Source organism: Dermochelys coriacea, chromosome 15 (assembly GCF_009764565.3).
Source record: "Dermochelys coriacea isolate rDerCor1 chromosome 15, rDerCor1.pri.v4, whole genome shotgun sequence".
NCBI classification, from domain to species: Eukaryota; Metazoa; Chordata; order Testudines; family Dermochelyidae; genus Dermochelys; species Dermochelys coriacea.
The window spans coordinates 29,409,433-29,430,697 of NC_050082.1; the positions used below are offsets into that span (position 1 = coordinate 29,409,433).

Here is a 21,265-nt window from a genome sequence, read left to right on the forward strand (position 1 = left end):
TGCAGGATCCCGCCCGGGAGCTCTTGGAGCCCCAGATCACAGAGGCCAGGCATGCTGAGACCCAGGTGAATACCCGGCTGTCCGCGGAAGCCCACGAGGGGAAGGAGTCATCAGGAACTTTGCCTGCTGACTACCCGCAGAGGACCTGTGGACTACAGAGCAGGGTGACAGGGTAGGAAGTAGCCCCAGGGAACCAGACATTGATCCACTTGTGGTACAGGGGACAGAGTCAGTATGTTTCAGAGGGACCCCCACTGATGGATGCACTCGCCGCTGATAGGGCCCTGGGCTGGGACCCAATGAAGTAGGATCTTCCTACCCCAGCTGCCACCTCTGGGTGGTGGCCCATCTCCTGTCTGGCCACTAGGTCATACTGCCTGACGCAGAGGCGCAGTCTTACTGACTCTTGCCATTAGGCCACACTGCCCTGAATCTAAGGACAGCTCCTCTGACCATTAGGTCATACCTCCCTGAGGAGAAAAGCAATTATTTGGACTGAGCCACAGGGCCATAATGCATCAGGGGGGGGGGGGGGTATACCTGCCCTGTGACACCTCCCCAAAGCAATCTGTGTACTAACAGTTACTGAAAAATCCCAGGAACCCAGGGTCTCAGTTTGACCTGGAGGCTGATATATTTGAAGTGCTTGGCTGGTCCAATCTGTCTGCCGTGAGCTGTTTTATCTGTCTGAGAACTCTGAGCTGTGGGACCTGGGGGCTTCCGTTAGAACTGCAAAGGCACCCAGCGACCATTCAGCATGCGCCCTCCAGGAAACCGGGAGCTAGAAGAGCAGGTGAGATAAAAGTGCAGCTTGGTGCTGTGTGGAGGCCAGGGATTGATGGCTCTGAACAGGGAGTCCTCAGTGCACAGCATGGGCACAGTACAGATGGCAGCAGTGCCAGCTGTCCACACTGTCCCTCCAATGGACTTTAACCCCACCTTGCAGGGATCACTTCTGCCAAGAAGGGCATCACATCTCCCCGGCTTGTTTAATCTTTGGCCTCTCAGACGAGGCTGCCAATGAAGGGTGCTATAATTGACATGATGCTTTGGGGGGCTTGGACCCCTGCTGCACTGCAATGTGGACTGAGACCCATCGGACTCATTTGGCATGCGGAGACCTCCAGGAAGCTTGTCCCTACCTCCAGCAGAGTGGTTGCAAGGTATCTGTCTATGCAGCGCATCTACCTGCATGGCAGGAATTTCCATTTACCACCAAGCTGGGCCAGAACAGAGTTCCTCGGTCTCTGCACTCCTGGGCTGTCCGCTCCTGTATAGGTAAGACAGGCAGAGAACGGCAGGACCTATCAGCACAGCTCAAGGGGAACATTGCACTTGTTTGAGGTTTTATGCAAAGTATAAATGGAACATACTAAGCTGCTGGGGAACGTAGGCCAGGGCTCCCAGCCCATTCCCACGTGTAATGGGGGCCGTACCCTGGTACAGCCATGCACGTCTCTCAGCTAGCTGATCACATGCTCCATTTGATGATATTGCAGTTTCATTGGAAGCAGCAGTTATCGTGTGTGTTCAGGGAAGGGGAAGGGAGAAGGGCTCCTGTCAGGAAGGGAGGTCACCGCAGCTTGTCTGCACATCATAGTCATACAAGTTGTCATCCCTTGAAAGACTTGGGCATCCAGGCCATGGTGAGGGGCATCACGACGTGCAGGTGTGGCCTTCCAGCCTCCAGCCTCTGCAGCTCTTGGCCTATCGCACCAACAAGGGGCCGTGATGAAGTCTTCATTGTGCCCTGCTAAGCAGCTCCGTCAGCCCCGCCAAGGTCTGGAGCTGAGTCACTAGTGAGCACCCCGTCCAGCAAGGAGCAGGCGCTTTGGAGGAGAGGCTGGGGATGAAGCCCGTGTCAACCAGTCCTGGGAGGAGACACACCAAGGCTATTGGCTTTGGGCTGGTTTGTTTATTTTTAAATGCACGCTTTTATTAGCTGCCTTGCGAGGCAGAATTCGAACGCTGTCTTCCCGGAGGTCGTGGATCAGATGTAATGACTCTTGAAGTCTGAATTTGTTTGCCTCAGGCATTATGCCGAAAATTAATATGCGCAGTGGGGGGATCGTGTTATCCAAGGAGTATGTCATTTCAGGAGCAGTTTGAGTGAGGGGTACATAAACCAAAGCTGAGCGTATCTGACATGGAAGCAGCGCGGGAGACAATGCTCTTATCAGAGAAGAGACACCAACAACCGGGCTTTATACATTTTTAATAAATCATATTAAATCCTTTACTGTCAGGAGATTGAAATCAGGTGCCTCCCCCCTGTGAGACAGGCGTGTTCGCACGTATACCCACTGCACCCTGCAGTTCCCCCGGGAACAAAACATTCCACGTCTGCCGCTCAGGACCAGAGCTCGCAGCGAGAGGTAGAACCGTTTGGGCCGGAGGGCCTGATCTAGTTGGGTGTTTGGCCAGGGACTCTGAACTGGGTCAGGGCATCAGGCCTGCAGGGGAGAGGAAGGAACAAAAACAGAGGTCTGTTTGGGAGGCAGCATTTTGTCTGCAGCCTTGTGGAAGCTTTACAGCCACATTGACTTGTATCGTGTAACCTGATGATCGTTTACGTCAACGTGTTTGAGCTGACAGGCAGGTGGCAAACTGGTGGCTGTTTGTCAGTCATGCTGTGGGACCCATCGGCTAAGTCATGTGGTATGTTTCTGTCTCTGATTGGATATTGAAACAGGAATCTCCTTTTCCTGATGGCAAATTATCCATGACCATCCAGAACAGAGACAGTGAGAGAACAAGAATGGCCAGCGCTGACCCCGTGGTGCAGAGCTGTGACAGGCTGTTCCACCAGCCTTTGGCGGCTTGCAACCATTGCAAATAAAACCCCACTGCTCCGATAGTCTCCAATGGGCCTCTGATCCAGCAAAGCACCTGCTTGTCTAAGAAAGGAAAGATGTCCCAGTGTTTGGGCACTGGCCTGGCACTTGGGAGATCTGTGTCTGCTTCCCTGATCTATTGCAGACTCCCTGTATGGCGCTAGGCATGTCACTTAGGCTGCCTGGCCTCAGGTAATAACCCGGCCCTTCCTGACAGGGGTGTGGTGTGGCGAAATACCTTCCAAGTGGGGAGGTGCTCAGACTGCATCATGATGGGGGGGCCTTATATAGCTGGATCCAGTCAAACACATTTAAGCTTGTGCTTAAGTGGCTGTGCTGAATTAGGGTGTAAGGGCTAGGACCAAAGCCCACTCAGGTCAGTGGAAAGCTTCCCACTGGGTAAGGCCGCCGGTGAATCAGAGGAGTGGCTGAGTCTGGCTAGGTGAAGCCGTTATGCTTTATTCCCCAGGATATTCACAAAGACCTTTTTAAATGACCATCTATATTACCCTCTCCCTATGCCTGGCAGGCCACGGCTGGGCTGCTCAGCACCTGGGACAGGGCTGGCTTTAGGAGATTAAAAAGACAGAAAAAGAAAAGCTCTTCATACATTCAGTATTAGTGATGCCCTTGCACCAAAAACATCATAAAGCCTGGAAATAGAGGTCGTATTTCCCACGTTTATTTTCCAGAGGAGAATACATGGCTGTTAGGGTCTGTAATGACCTGTTGACTCAGGAAATAGATCACATTGATTTGGTGCAGCTGCTTTGCTGTTTATTTTATTCTTTTTTTTTTTATAGTGGACAATTGCCAATTTCAGAAGTGTGGCTGAAACTCTAAGGATCGTCCTGGGCCCAGGAGGGTGCTATGCAACCCACCCAGCACGTGCAAAGGGCCTTCTTTCTCGTCACTCCTTTAATCACACCAACACTTTGTCCTTCTCCAGAGCCTCCCATCTGTAAGCTCAGCCCCACAGACCCCTGAGAGATGGGTATGTCTGGTCAGTCCTGTTCTACTGAGAAGAGAGATTTGCCCGAGGTCATGCAGAAAGGCTGTGGCAGAGCAGCAAACAGGACCCAGGTGTCCTACCCCTTGGTCGATGGCTTAGCTACAGAAGCATCCTTTCACCCCTTCTTGGTCCAAACTCTTTATTAATTTTTTAAATTAAAAACACTGAGCAGAAAATGAAGCTCCTCACAGAAAAGGATGACAACCCAGGGATCTGGTCCTGTCTTCTCCAACTCCCATTGAGCTGAGATGCCTGGAGAGGTTCATAGAAAGTGATCATAGAATATCAGGGTTGGAAGGGACCTCAGGAGATCATCTAGTCCAACCCCCTGCTCAAAGCAGGGCCAATCCCCAATTTTTGCTCTAGATCCCTAAGTGGCCCCCTCAAGGATTGAACTCACAACCCTGGGTTTAGCAGGCCAATGCTCAAACCACTGAGCTATCCCAGGTTAAGACATTGGTCTGGGACTCAGGGAATCTGGATTCAATTTCCTGCTCTAGCACAGACATGCATTGTGACCTTAGGTCAGTCACTTAGTTGCTCTGTGCCTCAGTTTCCCATCTGTAACCTGGAGATAATAATCCTCCCTGGGTGGTGTCTGTTTAGAGTGTAGAGTGTAAACTCTTTGGGGCAGGAAGTGCCTTATACTATGTGTCTGTGTGGCTCCTGGTGCACTGGGATCCCCATCTCAGCTGCAGCCTGGAGGTACTGGTGAAATACAAATCAATAATAATGGCTGGCTTGAAAAGGGGATGGAAATGTATTACAGCCTAAAGGCAAAATTTGAATCACAGTCTAGAATGACCCAGTCCATCATCATGGCCTGGACCATTCTCCACTCTTGGGGCCCATGTGGGATTGTTCCCAAAGGCCTGCTCTCTACTGCCTTGGCCAAAGCAGTTTTAATGGTTTCCAACCATTCCCCTTGGAAGGCTAGTCCATCTAACTCCAGTGGGAGCTAGGCACCTAAATTCCTTTGAGGATCTGGGCCAGAGAGACTAAGTGACTTGCTCAAGGTCATCTAGGAAGTCTGTGGCAGAACAGAGAATTGAACTCAGGTCTCAAAAGGCCCTAGCTAGAGCCCTAACCATTAGCTTCCCGAAGCCCAAGGAAGCGTGTCCTGACTGTGCGGCCGTCTGTATGGAAGGCAACGAGAACCACAGCTCTGAAATGTTCTGATTTCTGATGGTTTCCTCCGGGCACCTTCTATTGAGCTTTTGCAAACTGAATATTGCTGAGTTTCACCACAGGTTCAAAATCTGCTGGAAGTGCAACGCTGGGAGAAAAGAGTGAATGTGGGAGCTGTGCTGTCCCATCTCCAGGGGTTCTGTGGATTGTGTGTTACACAGGTCTCTTGCTTTCAGCTCTCTAAAGCCAGAGCCCTCTGCCACCTCGGTGGCTGCACACATCCTGGGAGCTTGTAATTAATGCTAGGGGCCATGCACAGCCTTTAAAGAGGCAGCACATGCAGAAAAAGTGGGGCTGAAACTTGCTGAAACAAGCAAATTACAACTATTTCCCTTTTCCAAATGTCAGCAGGTTTGGAGGGAAAAAATCAAATAAGTTAAAGGTGAAAATCCCGTGGGACTCTCTCTCTCTCTCTCACTCACATACCAATTCTGGGCCCCAGATGCACAGAACAACTCCCCAATCAGGTTCCTCTCTGCCCAGAGAGACCACCCACTAACGCTTCACTGCCAGCACATGCTAGCCCTGCTCTAGACAGACAGTTAAATTCAGTGTTGCCAAGTTGTTTGGGGGGGGCGGGGGGAATTAACTTCCTATCAACTGGAGGGGAAATTTAAAAAAAAATCCGTGCAATGGACATTAGGAACCTTTTGCACCCATTTCAAACCCTGTAAACAGCGCCCGTCATCAATAAATTCTGCTGCCCAGAGATGTGTAGGTGATGGGAGCTAGCTCAAATCCTGCCTGAACCAAACACTAGCCTAGATCTAGTTCTATGCCTAACCTAGCTGACATTGTAGTGAACTGCAGACCCAGAGCATTTAGATCTGGAGATGGGTGAATGTTGCAAGATTTTTTTCACTTTTAATCCAGATCTGTTTGTTCACAGCTCTTTTCGTATTGGTTTCCAGAAGTGCTTGGATTGGTGGGTTTGATTAGCACAAACACTTAGAAAGGGGATTTTCAGCTTGCATGCCCCAATATTTGCAGCATGTGAATTTTAAATTTGCTTCACCTGAGCATTTGCACCAGCATTTCACTGATTACTGCCAGGAGTAGGAGACATATACCCAATCGCAACTATGTAATAAGCCACTGAGCAAAGGAAATTCAAGAACTACTTCACAGATAGATTTGGAGTTATGAACCTGAGAAAAATCTCAGCCTGTTTGCATGCACTCTGCGACAAGGACACGGAGGTGAAATTCACCAGAGAAAGGACACATGATTCACTGGGCTGTATTTGGATGCATTTGATTGTCAGGGGTGTTCTGCTTAAAGCTGAATGTATGGTTGGGAATGGCCACAAGTTGTTGCCATCTTGTTGGCATGGGACGCTGGAGCTTCTGGCAAAAATGCACAGACCCAAACAGTGGGGTTTAAAATCAGCTCTAATTTATTAGTGATCAGAAGAAACAGAATGGGAAAAACCCCAACAAAAATCAAATGACAACCCATTGGCAGCATATTTGGTCTCCCAGCCAGGCCCTAGGTCCTTTCACTTCTTATAGGTCCTTCCGCTAGACTGAACTCCTGAAAGCCTGGCTTTCCCAGCATGCTCCACTCTTAAAGGGCACTCACTTCTGTGCCTAATGAGCATCCTAGTGAGAACAGGAAAATAATCGTTAATAAGAGGTTCTTCTGGCTAGCATTTCTAAAAGAAAAGCAAAGGAGGAGTGTTTAAATATGTTTAAATGATCCAGGGAGTAATAAGGCTAGATCTAACTCTCCACCGTCCTGTCCCTGATGAAGATTTTCACCCTAAGTCAGGAGGGAAAGATGTGCATTTCTAGTTTGCTGTATCACCACCCTGATGGCTGGCTGGTGACCGCCGCAAAATGAGTTTGGTGGCTCTCCGTCTGTTTGCCACATCAGAAAGTGCCCACGCCACAAAAACTGCCATCCGCCTCCATCTTAGATTTCCCCCTTGTTAGTAGTCTGAACGGAGGGGCAGAACCAGACTGGTCCATGCAGACTGCCCTCCCCTCTCTAGCCTAGCTTGGGCTGGAGTATTTCTGGCGGGGGGCTCTGGGCTGGAGGGGACAGTGTGGCTGGAACTTGCGCAGCTACTACCCATGCCATGCCTATTCTTGGGCTAAAATAGAGAACTTCAGTCCTCAGGCCACGTTCCCAAGAACTGCACTTTGGTTGTATGCAAAAAAGGATGAAATGCTGCAATCGGTGCCTGTCTCGCCCAGGGACTAACCTCTCCTGGCTGCCAACCTGGGGCTGCCACTCGTCTCCATCCCCCAAGCCCTGTGGAGCTTTGTGTGCATTATTCGCCTCTTTGTGGCTACCACTGGCAGCATGGGAGGCTGCAAGCCCAGTCTTTGCATCCTCAGTTCCTTGCACCCATTGTGTTTCCTTCCAGTGGAATATAATATTGCTCTGAGCACTCCTGGTACAGAGAGACCACATAATGGGCCTGTACAGGATATGAAATGTAGCCAAGTAAGATAAGACCAAATCATCTCTCATTCATCCTCCTATCTCCAGTGGCATCAGAGGCTCCCGATGAACAGGCTTAGCAAATATATCACAGGGTTGTTTGTCTGTCCCTCCTCCCCCTCTCCCCCCATGCTCTCCTCTCCTCTCACAAGGATTTTGATCTAAGCTTTTTACAAATTAAAAAAGAAGAAACGGAAAGCGATGTGATTCAGCTTCTGCACGGGCAAAGAATGGGCAAACAACAGCAAGGAAGGGTGCAAAAAACACCTCCACAGCTGGCTGCATAAAGATCAGATCTGAACAATGGGCCAGACCCACCCCTGGTGTAACTTCATTAGAGCCGATGAGAATTTGTCATAATAGAAGTAAGGGCCCAAATCTCTCCTTATGGATGTGCAACAAGGGTCTGACATGCACCGAGAGAAGTGGGAGGCCTTAGGCTGAGAGAGACCTCTTCCCATGCACGGAGCACGGCAGGCTGCCGGTGAGAGGGGAGCTTGTGTTATCTGCACCATCATCCGCACCCTCTTCTCTGAAGCAAGGTGGACAGGGCTGCTTGAAGTGCAGGCCTGACTGAGGACACAGAGAGAGGAGAGGATGAGTGCTGGTGATTCCCTGAGGCAGTGAAAACCAGGCCAGACAACGCTCTGCAGTATATTCTGCAGGGAGCAGCCGAGAGCTGTAGGGAAAGGGAACCAGTTGACCAAGAGGTCGTGTCTGTCTTTAACTTCCGTGACTCTCGGGGGGAAATGTTACAGAATCAATACTCAGCTGCAGCCTCTTCTGCACTGTAGCAATAGTTAAACTCAGCAGGATGGATGTGTGCAGTCGGGAGAGTGAAGTTTGCAGCATCGCTGTCATCTACACACATACAACCCTGATGGACGAGCTGCCTCAGGCTTGGACGAGCAGCCAGATATTCAGATTCTTCTCCAATGTCTTTGGAGCTGCCAGGGGCTGAGACTCTCGGTGTTGCTTGGATTTAGTGTGGCTGGAGATGGCCTGAAGAGAAACACCTCTCTGGGGGCGTTTCAATGATTCCGAGATGGTTGCAGTCACAGATGAAAGCAGGAAGTTCCCAGGGCACGGAAGTCAATGATAAATAAAAACATAGTAACAGAACTTTTTCATATGCCTAAAACGTTCTGATGCAGTGTAAATCTCGGGGGGCTATTACAGGAGTGGGTGGGTGAAGTTCTGTGGCCTGCAGAGAGCAGGAGGTCAGACCACATGATCACGATGGTCCTTTCTGGCCTTAAAGTCTGTGAGTCTACAGAAGTTCAGGTCAGTTCTTATATCATTCAGATTGGTTCACCCATTTCTAACATGGGCATGACACGCACATGCTCGATCTCACACACACACACACACACACACACAAAACACTGACTTCCCGTAATTGCCATGCGCATGCTCACACACACACGCGCCATCTGTGAGCTGCTACAATATGCAAATAACGCAACGGACTTGTGTGAAAAGCCTGACTCATGCATCTCATTTGGCTGGCATAATATTTACTAGAAAACAACCGTGCAGCACTTGCTGCTGATTAAATTGGTGAAATCTGGGCTTTTCAGCTGTGTTTAGCCTGAAGTATCTTTGAATTTGCAGCCTGGATTGTCTTGGTAGCACTGTCCATATGCAAAGAGCAGGAGTGAGGGGTTCAGAAAGATCCAAAGGTGCAAATGGCCCACACAGTATTTTCCCCTGGTTCTGTCTGATGTTTCAAAATGTGTGATTCCTCTGAAGGACAAAATAAAAGAGACAAGAGAAGAGACAATCTCTACTTGTCCAACTTGGAGGCTTCTTGTTCCAACAAATGCTGGTGACTTGGTCTGTGCTATTTTCAGCAGAGAACAAAAGTGGACTCAAGTTTCTGGCACATCTTGTAATGCATTGAATTGCTAAAGGGAGGAAGTGTGGGCTGGCAGTTAAGAGCGCAGGACTGGCTGTCAGGAGACATGGGCTTTTGTTTTCTGGGCTCGGCCATTGACTTGCTGTGTGACTACAGACAAGTCACTAAACCCCTCTGTCACTCGGGTCCGCCTCTGCTGTTGGTGGCTTTCCCCGCTCCATCATACTCACTGTGCACATCCGCTGAATGCCAAATTCCACTCCTTTACCAGGAACAACCACTTCCTGGGGAGTCACTGCCAGCGTGTGACTTCCATGACCACTGACGTCAGGCCAGAATGGGTCCCCTTGGCCAGACAAAGGCCTTTCTTATAAAGCCCTGTACTGCTGGAAAGGGAAAACTGGGATTATTTATGCTGGGCTTCAACCGTATCCAGAGATAATATGCCTCTCTAATGTATGCCTGTAATGTGGGCTGCCTTTGCCCCAGGACTTGACTGAAACAGAAATTTGTTTCAGCTGAATAACTCTTCAGAATCTATAAATAAACGGGGGGAACATACAGAGCAGAGTCCTGCCCTCTTGGATGACTGAAAGGAATTGACCCCCAATTCTGTCCTTAGCCTGGCTGTTGGTCTTACAGCCTCCAAAGTCCTCCTCTCCTGTGTGGATGGACAGCCAGACATCGCTGCGATATGGCAGAGAATAGCACACTGGGGAACGTGCCAGTCAACAGCAGGGATGGGAAAGCCAGTGTGTGTAAAACACAGCATGGACCACCATGCTGAACTTGAAATCCTGGCCCCATTGCCACCAGCTGGAGATTAACAAGAGTGGAGAAGCTCTTTGCCTTTGACACATGCATGTATGTAGGCTTTTACCCACATCCATCCATCAGCACCCCCAGGCCTTGCTCTAGGCTCCACTTGCCAGGGCTCTGGGCATCTAGGCCTCAGCCAGAACCAGGAGCAGAGTGTCTGAAATGTCACAAAGAGGAGCTGTCTCATGCACCTCTGCCCCTTCCAAAGCCTGGATGGGAACCCTCACGGGAACGCCAGGAGCTCAGGTCGTCTGGAATGGCCTGCGCCTCCTGCCCACCCAAAGTTTTCTGCAGTCTCATTAGCGCAGGATCACCATGGGTGTGCTGTCTTCCTGCTGCTGTATTATTGCCACAGCAGCACTTAACCGGAAACCTGGGGAAAGGCACAGGGGAGAGGGGCAAGGGGAAGCCCCACAGCTACCTTGTCATGCAACCGCAATGTGCTATGAGCATCCACCAATAACTACAGTGCTGTCGGTGCTGTTACCGAAGATTCACAGCGCCCAGAGGCCCCCCTCAGCATCAGACCAGGAATGACTTGGGGCTTGTCTTCCTGAGATAATGCAGTTGTGTCAGCGATCCGTGTAGACAGGGAGTATCAGGGTTAACACTGTGTCAGCTGACCGAGGGCAAGCCCTCTCGGCATCCTGGGCCATGCCCGGCTCATAGTGTTAAGTTCAGCATGACTTGTCCCTGTCTACACGGACTGCAAAGTCATGTTTAACAGCTTGTTACTTAGCACGACTCCTCCAAGTCGTGTTCTAACACAACCCAATTTTCTAGTGAACACACAGCCTGTGAGGTAGAAGCAGACCCTGCTCCAAGGGCTTACCACCCACTCCATGTTTCAGAGTAGCAGCCATGTTAGTCTGTATTCGCAAAAAAGAAAAGGAGGACTTGTGGCACCTTAGAGACTAACAAATTTATTTGAGCATAAGCTTTCGTGAGCTACAGCTCACTCCATGTATCAGTAGTAACTTGGACCCAGTGCTGGTGGCTAATATGGGGGAAAATACTTTTCTTTCAGTGATTGTAGCTGATACCTGGGGGTCAGGAGGTCCAGGTTCTGCCACCGACTCACTCTGTGGCCATAAATGAGTTACCTCCCTGCACCGTGCCTCAGTTTCCCCATGGGGTAACAGTACTGGCCTCCAACACAGGTGTGATGGCCTTGGCTAACTAATCTGTAGCGTGTTCTGAGATGAAGGGCAGAGAAGGAGCAGTATCTCTGCAGGGCCTTCAAGCTGGGGACTTCTGAGGCTCTCAAGAGAAGAATGGACCAAGCCTGACTCCTTGTTCCAATTGTGTAGATCTGCAATGACCCCAGTGGGGTTACTCAGGGTTTCCTCTGGGGCAGGCAAGAGCTGATTTTGGCCCATCCTCTGGTAAGAACTTGGCAACAGTAGCTTGTCTCTGGTTCGGTGTCTCTGCGATGGAGCAGCAGCAGCTGCAGAAGTGTCCCTGCTTCTCCTCCTCTCTTCACACTTGGTCGCTATGGTCATCCTGTTTCCTCGCCTAGCTCTCTGTTTGCTTTCGCAACAGATGTTGGTGTCTCTCCTCTAATGAGCATCTTAACCCTGGAATCTCTCTCACCCCCTCAACTGGCAAGCAAAAAGCTTGACATATACCATCAGCATCGAAGCCACATGCCAAAAAACCCCAAATCCCTTTGCCTTCTGTCAGCCGGCTGCTGCTGCTGGAGTTCTGCTCCTCGTGTGTCTGGTAGTGTTGGTGTTCTTGGAGTACTCAGGTTGCGCTGACTGGACGGACGTGAAGGCATTTGACTTTTGGGTGCAGTGTCCCCTGGAATATGCTTATTTTCACCTTGTGCCCTTTCTCCAGACAGCCCTGAGGACTCAGGAGATCTGACACCGGACAGGTGCGCTCCCTCCACTACCAGGAGATTGTTTTAACCAATGAAGATGAAGGCCTCTCGGTTGTATCTTCACCTAAGCCCACCTCCAAAGACCATCCGTCTCCAGCACGTGGCTGGAAGCATTTCTCCTGCAGAAGCTGCCTTTGCCAGGGACTGGAAAGTTCTTTGCATGGAGATGTTTTACAGAGCTGATGGGTTGGAGAAGGAGTTCCATTCTAGGTGCAACAAGCCAGGGACAGAACCCTCCCGCTCATGGGTGAGCACTCGCACTCCAAAGGGGCCTCTCGCACGAGTCCCTGCTTGTAACTCAGACAGGTTCCCCGGTCCAGCCCAGCACAGAGGTGCAGCGTCACAGTGAACATGGCTTCCCCCCCTTCAGATGAAAGGTCCCATTGGGGGCAAGGGAACAGCTGAGAAAGGCAGCCTTCGCGTGCATGTAAAAAGACACGAGCCAGGGCAGAGAAAGGGCCTCAAGATTTGGCCCATTAATAATAAGGAGAAGGGAGACTGGATGGCTCAATGGGCTGGGAATGGGATACGCAGCCTTCCATTTCTGGGTCAACAGGGTCAGTCAAGCCTGGACCATCCCAGGGGTCTTTGGTGTCTATGTGATGAGATGCTGGGCTTCAGCCCCAGTGCCCAGGGGGCCAAGCGCTCACCACAATCAGCCCTTAGATTGGCAGAGAGGCCAAGGCCTGGATGGGCCATGGAAACTGGATTCCCCTGGCCCTGCTCCAGTGGGGTCCCTATGCGTCAGGACAGAGCTCTGCAGGGAAGCTCGCCCAGCAACCATCCCTGTCACTACTCTGCAGAGCATAACGAGAGGGCGTCAGGCTCCAGGGCTATTCAAAGGGCACCCCTGACAAGCACTACATACAGGAAGATGACAGATTTGCAATGGGACAGTGAGAGACTCCAGGCCCGATCCTGTGAGGAGCTGAGCACCCGCAACACCCATTGACTTCAAACCTTGCTGCCTGGGGCCTTCCAGCCTATCCTGGTTTCTCCGGGCTGGAAATTTCACAAGAGGAGCCATTCTCATGGTAGGTCACTAAAGCAAAGAGAGAAACTTTTTTAAGACTATTGATTGAACTTTCCCAGCCCTCTAGGATGGGCTGAGGGCATGGCAGGGTCTTACGTTCTCAGAACACTTTGCCCTTCACTATGGCACACAGAGAGGTGTGTGCAAAATGGCTCTGTTTTCTGGAAAACCCCACAGGAAATGAGAGAGATCTCAAAAGGCTTTCCCCAGGGCCAGGGGTGCAACAAGGCAGGAGGGGGGCCAGGCAAGCCCCTTGGCCCCTGACCAGAAGATGGAGGAGCAGCCAGGGCAAATTTAAGTGAGTGCCATTGCAACTTGTCTCACGGGGTCACAAGGCCACTCAAATATAGGGCAGCTGGACAGGTAACCTGGGCCCCTCCTTAGCAAACTTCTGGTTGTACCCCTGCCTGGAGCTAGTGAAGCCTGGAATCCAGGAAATACTATAGCAAATCACACATGGCTGTTACAAATCAATCACTAATGTTACTCCTGCAGTTATCTCGAGGCCTCAACTGAGGTCAGGTCCTCGGGTGCTGGGCACTGCATAGACGCATAGTGAGCGACAGTCCCTGCATCCTTCCATAGAAGAACCAACAAGCTAACTAGACAACACAGATAAGGTGGGGAAAGAAGGATTACTATCGCTAGGGGGGAACTGAGACACAAAGAGATGCAGTGACTCACCCAAAGACTCTGTGGCAGAGCTGGAATTGACCCTGGATCTGTAGCCTTGTCTAGTGTTTTAGCCAAAGACTATCAGTCCAACGTCTCTTGGGCCCCACCTGTGAGGTGCTGAGCCCTCCGCTCCCATTGACTTCTATGGGAGCATAAAGTGCTCAGCACCTGGCAGGAGAAAACCCAGCCTTAGATCCCACAGCAGTATAATGGGGTATTTACCAGCTTCACACACAGCGGCTGCGAGGTTGACTTAGTGCCTGGAGGCACTTTGAGATCCTCCAGCACGCAGAGCTGTAGCAGCACAAGACATTATTAATAATAAATCGTCAGAGTAGAAGGTCTCTCTCCATTTCTTTAATGAAAGGATCAGTTTCTCACTGTGCCTGGCCTGCATGAATCAGCAGCCCGGCCGGTAGCTCCTCATCTGTGACTACCAAAGACAATATTAATTAAAGGGAAGGAGATGGTTGATTGTGACGTGAAGGCACATTCTCTCCCAGTGGGTCCTTCAAGCTTTGTTTGGTGTCTATATTGCCAGTATGTGAGGATTTTGTACAGGGCAAGAAGCAGTGATCCCAAATATCGATGGTGAGACAAATCAATGCTATCTCCTTTTTCCATGCCTATGCGCTCATTGATTTTTGTTGTTGTTGTTACCTCTCTGTTTATGTAATGTCTGAACTTTGCACAACTGAACCATTTAATGTGCAGAAAAGAACCCTGTTGCCATGAAAACGGACCTCCAAATGACAGCATGAATGCTGAGATATCCCTGTTTTATTGGGCTGTACTGAATGTATTTTAACCTTGATAAGTCAATAACTTTTCATACAAAAGGAGCCAAAGCAGATAGGCTTTCAGAGGCTTGAATGCATTTAAACTGGAGAGTAATGGCCTGGTTTTAATCCCCTGGAAATCTCTCTCATTCCAGGGCCAGTCATTTTCAGAGCTGACTGACATTTTGGTCAAAGAATTACAGCACACATTTGTCACAATGAGAGATGAAAATGCTCAGCAGTTTGGATTTCCTGTGCCAGTCAAAAATAATTATATTAAATTAAAGGGATGTGCCATCTTACATATTGCTGACCAGATTTTGCTCTCAGTTAAATCTAGAGTAACTCCCCTTCCCCAGTGGAATCAAGATCAGATCTGACCACATGTGTTTAAAACCTTTGGGCTAGATTCCCAACAGGTATAAGGGGGTTTATGCCAGCAGGGGATATGGCCCATACATTATTTGTGCTAAAGCTGAAGGACTTTTAAAAATCTTTATCTTTCACCATTGATGGAAGCTTCTTGCTTGTTTTTGCAATTTACTCAGCTTGAACATTGAAATTAAACTGGTCAGTTTCATTTAACATTTACAGTCAATTTCACTTTGTGGGTCTCATTCATTAGCAGGATAATGTTGTGTGTGGGTTCCCAACATTGTTGGGAAATATTTATCTAAAAAAATAGTTCATTCATTTTTCTTTTTTAATCATGGAAAGATTTCTATCCTATAAAAACATTTGTATTGCATATCTAAATTTTAGGTTGAAACTGCTTGACAGACTAATACAGAGTTAAAATGTTCACCTGATTCAAAAGAGACTTCTTCCCCAGCAAACACACTGTAACACTTCCAAGTGCCAATGAGTGACTTCAGGTAGTTAAGACATTTCTGTGGAAAAATGAGGTTTCCTTTTTTTGTACTGAATATAAAAAGCTCTTTCTATCTGACTTATTAATAGCCTTGATTAAATTATCTTTGAACAATCTATTTCCTATTCACAAATGTATAATAGTTTTTTTCTAATCTCTAGCCTAGACTACAACATAGAAAGGAGATAAATAAGCAATTGTAGATTTATAAAGTTGCACAAGAACCTAGTGAATATGCTAGCAAAAAGAAAGAAAGAAAGAAATGAAACAAATGAATAGTATGAATAGCCCTGCTCAAAGATAATGTATTCAGTATAATGTATTTTCATAGGAGGATAATATGTGTTATAATTACACAGAGGAATCACTCTCCTGAAAGCATATCTAGCTATTATTTTATTATAATTTCTCAACCTTAACATTCTCTGGATGGGAACTAGTAAGAGGGAATCTCCAGGGGTTTGGAGATTTGGTTCCTTATAAAAATATGCCCAAAATTTCAGTACCTAAACTATCCTAACTCCCTGAAGTCTACAAAGATGAATAGGGCTTCATTGAGAAAAAGGAGCTAGAAAGACTGAGAGGACAAGCCAAGGTATTTTGAAACTTCTGCTTCCTGTTCTGACCTATAACAGAAAACTCAGAGTTCCAGTGAAAACAAAAAATAATGGAAAAACTGAGAAAATCACCTGAACTATTTAGCATCTCCATCAAGGTGCTGCATGAGTTTGGGTTAACTTTCTGGGGGTGGGGAAACCTTACTGTATCTGTGTTTGCCTGCACCTGCTTAGAATGCCTTGAACTTATAAGGGATGTGCTAAATCCTTTGTCACTTATTGAAATCAATGACAGCTTGTCCACTGACTTCAATGAGCCTTAGGATCAGGCCCTAAATCAAGACTGGATGTTTTTCTAAATGATACACTCTAGTTGGGCTGGATGCAGGAATTATTGGCAGAAATTCTTTCACACATGTTATGCATGATGATAAGAGTCCCTTTTGCTCTTAGGATCTATTCAATCAATGAAAACGCTGGCCATTCAGAGGTGATTGTACAGCTTCACCATGAAAATGTTGCTGCCAAACATCATGGAGCAATGAGTTGGCCCATCGTGAAATGATTAGCCCCATCAAGGCAGACAGCTGTCATTCATTTACTCAGGGCTCTTTGTGCCAGGTCTTTCTTGCTTCTAATATCTGGATTGTCTGTAAGATGAGAGCAGAAGATTTACAGCCTTAGTTCAGACCTTATGTGTTTTACCAGCAAGATGTCAGTGGCATGAAGTTGCATGGGAAAAAGTGTCAAGGGGACACCCATGCAGATGAGACTATAACATCCTTCTGGGAAAATGGTTGGCTCTGGGGGTTGGGAATGGGTTCTAGAGCCTTTTATCTCTATGTAATCAGTCTTACTTCACTGTGAAGAACTGTTTGAAACAATAATTACAGAGAAGAATTATAAAGCATCTAACTGGTCATGCTGTGATGGGGAAAACCAGCATGACATCTGTACAGGAAAATCACGCCTCTCCAATCTACTAGAGTTCTCTGGAATGTTAGCAAAATAGTGGATAATGGAGCGTCAATAGATATTAATTTCTCAGACTGTCAGAAGCCTGTGAAGAAGTCCCTCACAAGAGTCTATTAAGGAAACTATGTCTCACCCCCAACTATGTATTGTCATAGATTAGAAACTGGCTAAAGCACAGAATACAGAGAGTAGGTATAACTGGTCAATGGGAGACTAAAGCTGATGGATGCTGGTTGGATATGCTGCAGCCATCCCTGTGTTCCAGTTACAAAACCATCTGCTAGAATAATATAGCAGCTGGCTTGCAACTCCTTTGAGCCTAAAGGATCTCCGCAATGGGACCCCCAAGATTCCTGAAGGAGCCACAAGTGATGCCTCAGCATCCCCCAAATGCCTTGCCCAGGAGCACCCCTCCCATAAATCCCCTTCCAGGTGATCCCCAGCGGGTCCCCCCTCAAGATCCCATGTGCCTTAGTGTCTCTCCCAGGAGCGTACCAACAGGGCCGTCCCACGGGACGCCCTGCCCAGCAGCCCCCGTCCCACAGTGCTGTCAATACAATGGGCCCGGCCCGAAGGCAGGGGTCGCAGCCCCCCTGCGGACTACGACTCCCAGATTGCCCCGCGGCCTCCAGGCAGAGCCCGGGAGGGGGGGCTAATGGCGCGGTGCATGCCGGGGCCTGTAGTCCTGGAGGGGGCGGCCCGCGGCCTGGCTGCCTTTGAATTTTGCCGCGAAAAGAACGCGTGGCAGCAGCCCCGCCCCCGCAGGACGCTACAGGGCGTCACCCTGGTAACGGCCCGGGGAGGGGGCGTGGCTCAGCCGCGTGCGGGTGCCGGGCCCCGGCTCCGGCGCTCAGTGTCGCCGGAGCCGCGCGCCGGGCAGGAGGGGAGAAGCGAGCGGGGCCGCCGGGCCGGGCAGGGGGCGCAGCCGGGCCCGGAGCCGCCGCTGCAGCAGCCCGTGCGTGCGGGGCTCGCCCCGGTGCATGAAGGAGCCGCCGCCAGAGCAGGCTGGGCGAGCGGGGCCGGAGCTGCTGCATCCGCCCCCGGAGCAGCCTCCGCAGCGGGGAGCCGGAGCAGCCCGGGCAGGAGGCGCTGCCGCCGGGGGCGTCCCCGGCCAGGGCGGAGCGAGCCGGGGCTGCTTCCTCCTCGGCGCCCGATCGGGGCTGGAGCTGCCGCGACCCCTCCGGAGCGGGGGCTCGAGCCGGCGGCGCATCCTCTCGGGCCTCGGCCGCCTCGCGATGAAGGGCTGAAGGGGCGCGGAGGCGCCGGAGCTGCCGCTGCCTCTGCCTCCTGCCCAGCCGGTGCAGCGAGGGCTGAAGGCACCGGGCGGAGCAGGCTGCGCAGAGGCGGGAGCGGGGGGAGCCGCACCGGATCCTCGGGCTCTCCCGGGCTGCACACAAAGAAACCCCCCTCTCTGCGGGGACCCCCCCGGACCGGCCGCCCCGCTGCTGCGGGGCCCCCAGGATGTAGCCGCCGCCGCCCTTCTCCGCTCTGGAGGCTGCACGCGAGGGGGGGACCCCGCTACACAACGCCCGTGCGCCCGCCGGAGCGACTCTCCCCCGGCTCCCCTTCTCCAGCGCAGCCCGCGCTCCGCTGCCCCCGGAATCGCGACCTCCGAGCCGCTGCCCCGGCATGGGCCTTTCGTACCCGGCGTGACGCCCAAAGCCCGGCCGGGCCCCGGGCCAGGATTGCCCCTTCCCCGGGCAGGATTTTGGTCGCTGTTGTCAGGGATTTACCCCCCCCCCCCGCCGCCGCCGGTTCATGGCCGCGGGGCTCGCTCCGGCCTGCAGCGTCCCGGGGAGGCGGCGCCCGGCGCAGCGCGGATGGTGAGTAGCGGCGGGGGAAGGCGGCTCCGGCCGGGTTGTCTGCCCGCGGGCCGGGCGGGGATCCGGAGCCCGGCCGGGCTGCGCCACTGCCCCGGTCTCCTCCGCCCGGCATCTCGCTCCTCTCGCCGACCCCGCGCCCGCCGGGGCTCCCCGCCAGCGGACGCCGCTCAGCGCCAGGCGGAGCCGGGCCGGGCTGGCTCGGCGTCGAGGGCAGCCGTGTGGCCGCTGTCGGGCCGGCCGGCGCGGAGCCGGCCCCGGCTCCCCGGCGTGTGGGGCCAGCGGGCGGGGAAGGGGGGCCAGCCCCTCCCGGTCAAGGGAGCCCCCGACCCCGCAGCCGGTCGCTGCTCGAGACCGGGCTTGGGACAGGTAGGACCCTGGCTGTGCCGAGCCCGGACTGGGGGGCACCGCACGACTCCTCTCCATGGCGTGTAGCCCTGGGGCGCCACCAGCTAGGGTGACCAGATGTCCCGATTTTATAGGGACAGTCCCTATATTGGGAGCTTTTTTTAAAAAAAAAAAATATATATATATATATATATATAGGCACCTATTACTTCCCCATCCTCTGTTCCGATTTTTCACGCTTGCTGTCTGGTCACCCAGCGCCCCCCAACACCGCCACCTGCACCGGCCTCTTCCTCTCTGCAGGGTCCTCCCCCGGTCCCCGGGCAATGGCCCGGTCAGCGAGTGCTAACTTGGCGAATAACTCCCCCTGCTCCCGAGTTGAGGCACTGCTGGCCTCTTCGTACCCTGTGCTCCCAGGGCCATGCAGCTGGCACCTGCCAGGGGGTCTTCTCACACAGCTGTGAACTGCCCCCCAGGGTGTCACCCAGCCCAGGAGCCCTGACTGTGTGCAGTGCCTGGAATGTAAGCCTGGAAACCCAACTAGGTGTTTACTATGGGGGGGTGTGTGAGGGGCGGGGGATTCTCCTAAATACCTGCCACTGGCTCAAAGCATGGGACCGGCTTGGATCTGTGGTGGAAGACACCCCCCCCCCCACACACACACACACAAGGGGCACATGTGAACCCAGCAATATCCTCTTCCTGCTACATTCTTTTGTGTGGTTGAGCGGGGCAGCTCTGACTCTGTTAACACAGGCTGGGCCCCTCCTGTTGGGACCTGGGGGATGACCTTCTGGTATTTTTAGCTCTGAAAGGGGCTTCTCAGCTTAATGAGGAGCAGTTGAAAGGTTATGTCCAGTGCTAATAAACCCCAATGACATATTAGGCGACACAAACTGGGACAGCTCTGGCAGATTTACCTGCTTAGATTGTTTCAAGGAGAGCTCTGGTGTATTCAGGATTGCTTTCTTTGTCAACAAGAAAGCGGCTTTCTTTCCTCTTAATTTAATCTGTCAATTCAGTGATGAAACTAGAACTTTTTTTTCTCCTTTTTCTGTTGGCTGAACTACTGGATATGTATTTGATGCAAACAACTCTCTCCTTAAAGGACCGTGTCTCTTAAGTTTTCCCCATGAGACAGAGATGGATAGTTTTTCCATATATATTTCTAGTTTCATCACTGACCCCGATGGTGTGGAACTGGATTCTTACAGGAAAAATAACCCACCTGTTCTTGCTGCTGTTTTTCTGCCTAACATCCGGATCCCTTGGTAGCTGTGGAAACACTTAGGTTGTTGCAAACAGAATTCATGAGAAGGGAAGAAACATGAAATATTTAATGCCAGCCCCTGTGTTTATATGAATATCACCAGTAACAAAGAAGGAGAACAAAACACCTGAGAAATCTTCTTTTGAAGCCGTTCTCTCACACTTTTTTAGCTCTCTCCACTTGGGTATCGACAGACCTGTCTTCAAACCCAACAAATTTTCTGAAATGCATTCAAACTAGCTCTTGGGTAGAGAGAGAATCCCCCATAATATCTCCTGTAACTTCAGTGCAGAGAAATTTGAACTGCCGGAAGCAAAGCAGAACAGCCTGCAAGAGTTAAATGGATAACACTGCTGGGCATTTTGTGGCTTCCTTCTGTTTAAGCTGAGGTCAGTTCCTTTCACATGGCCAAGGATGATCAGAATATCTTTCCTATCTGGCTGAGCAGAGAACAGAAAGTTAGAGGTGTTCCTAGTGCCAGGTACAAAGAACCTGTAAGAGCATCTAAATCTGGCTTTGAGGAGAGCTGCCAAATAAAGACAATTAAAATGCTAAATATGCAATGTTTTAATATTGAGCAGTCCAAGTCAAAGATCCAATATCTGATGCACTTGCTTATTGAGGAATGTTTAGGATGTCCAAAGCAAAATGCCCAGGGTTTGCTTCATCACTGTAAATTTAGTTCCAGAGAAGAACAGGAGTGTAATTTTAAAATGGTATCTTGTGTTTGTACTGTGCCAAATGCTTGTAGGGGAGATGATCTGACTGGATCAAATACTCAGGACATTACTGGCTCTTTATGCTTCAAGATACCAACAGTATTTGGTCTCTTACAGCACTGTGCATGCCTCATTCCCTTTGTGTGGCTTCTCTGACACTTAACCTGTGTGCCA

The 21,265-nt window shown here is 50.7% G+C and overlaps 1 protein-coding gene across 1 annotated transcript in view; it reads left to right on the forward strand.

Annotated features, from left to right (window-relative positions):
- The first annotated feature begins 757 nt into the window (after positions 1–757).
- FAM222A (family with sequence similarity 222 member A) overlaps positions 758–21,265 on the forward strand; it is a 123,943-nt gene continuing 103,435 nt past the window's right edge. The window contains exons 1-2 of the mRNA XM_043498421.1: positions 758–793; positions 17,422–18,757. Of these exons, the coding sequence (XP_043354356.1) occupies positions 758–793; positions 17,422–18,757 (1,372 nt within the window). The remainder of the gene's footprint in view (positions 794–17,421; positions 18,758–21,265) is intronic.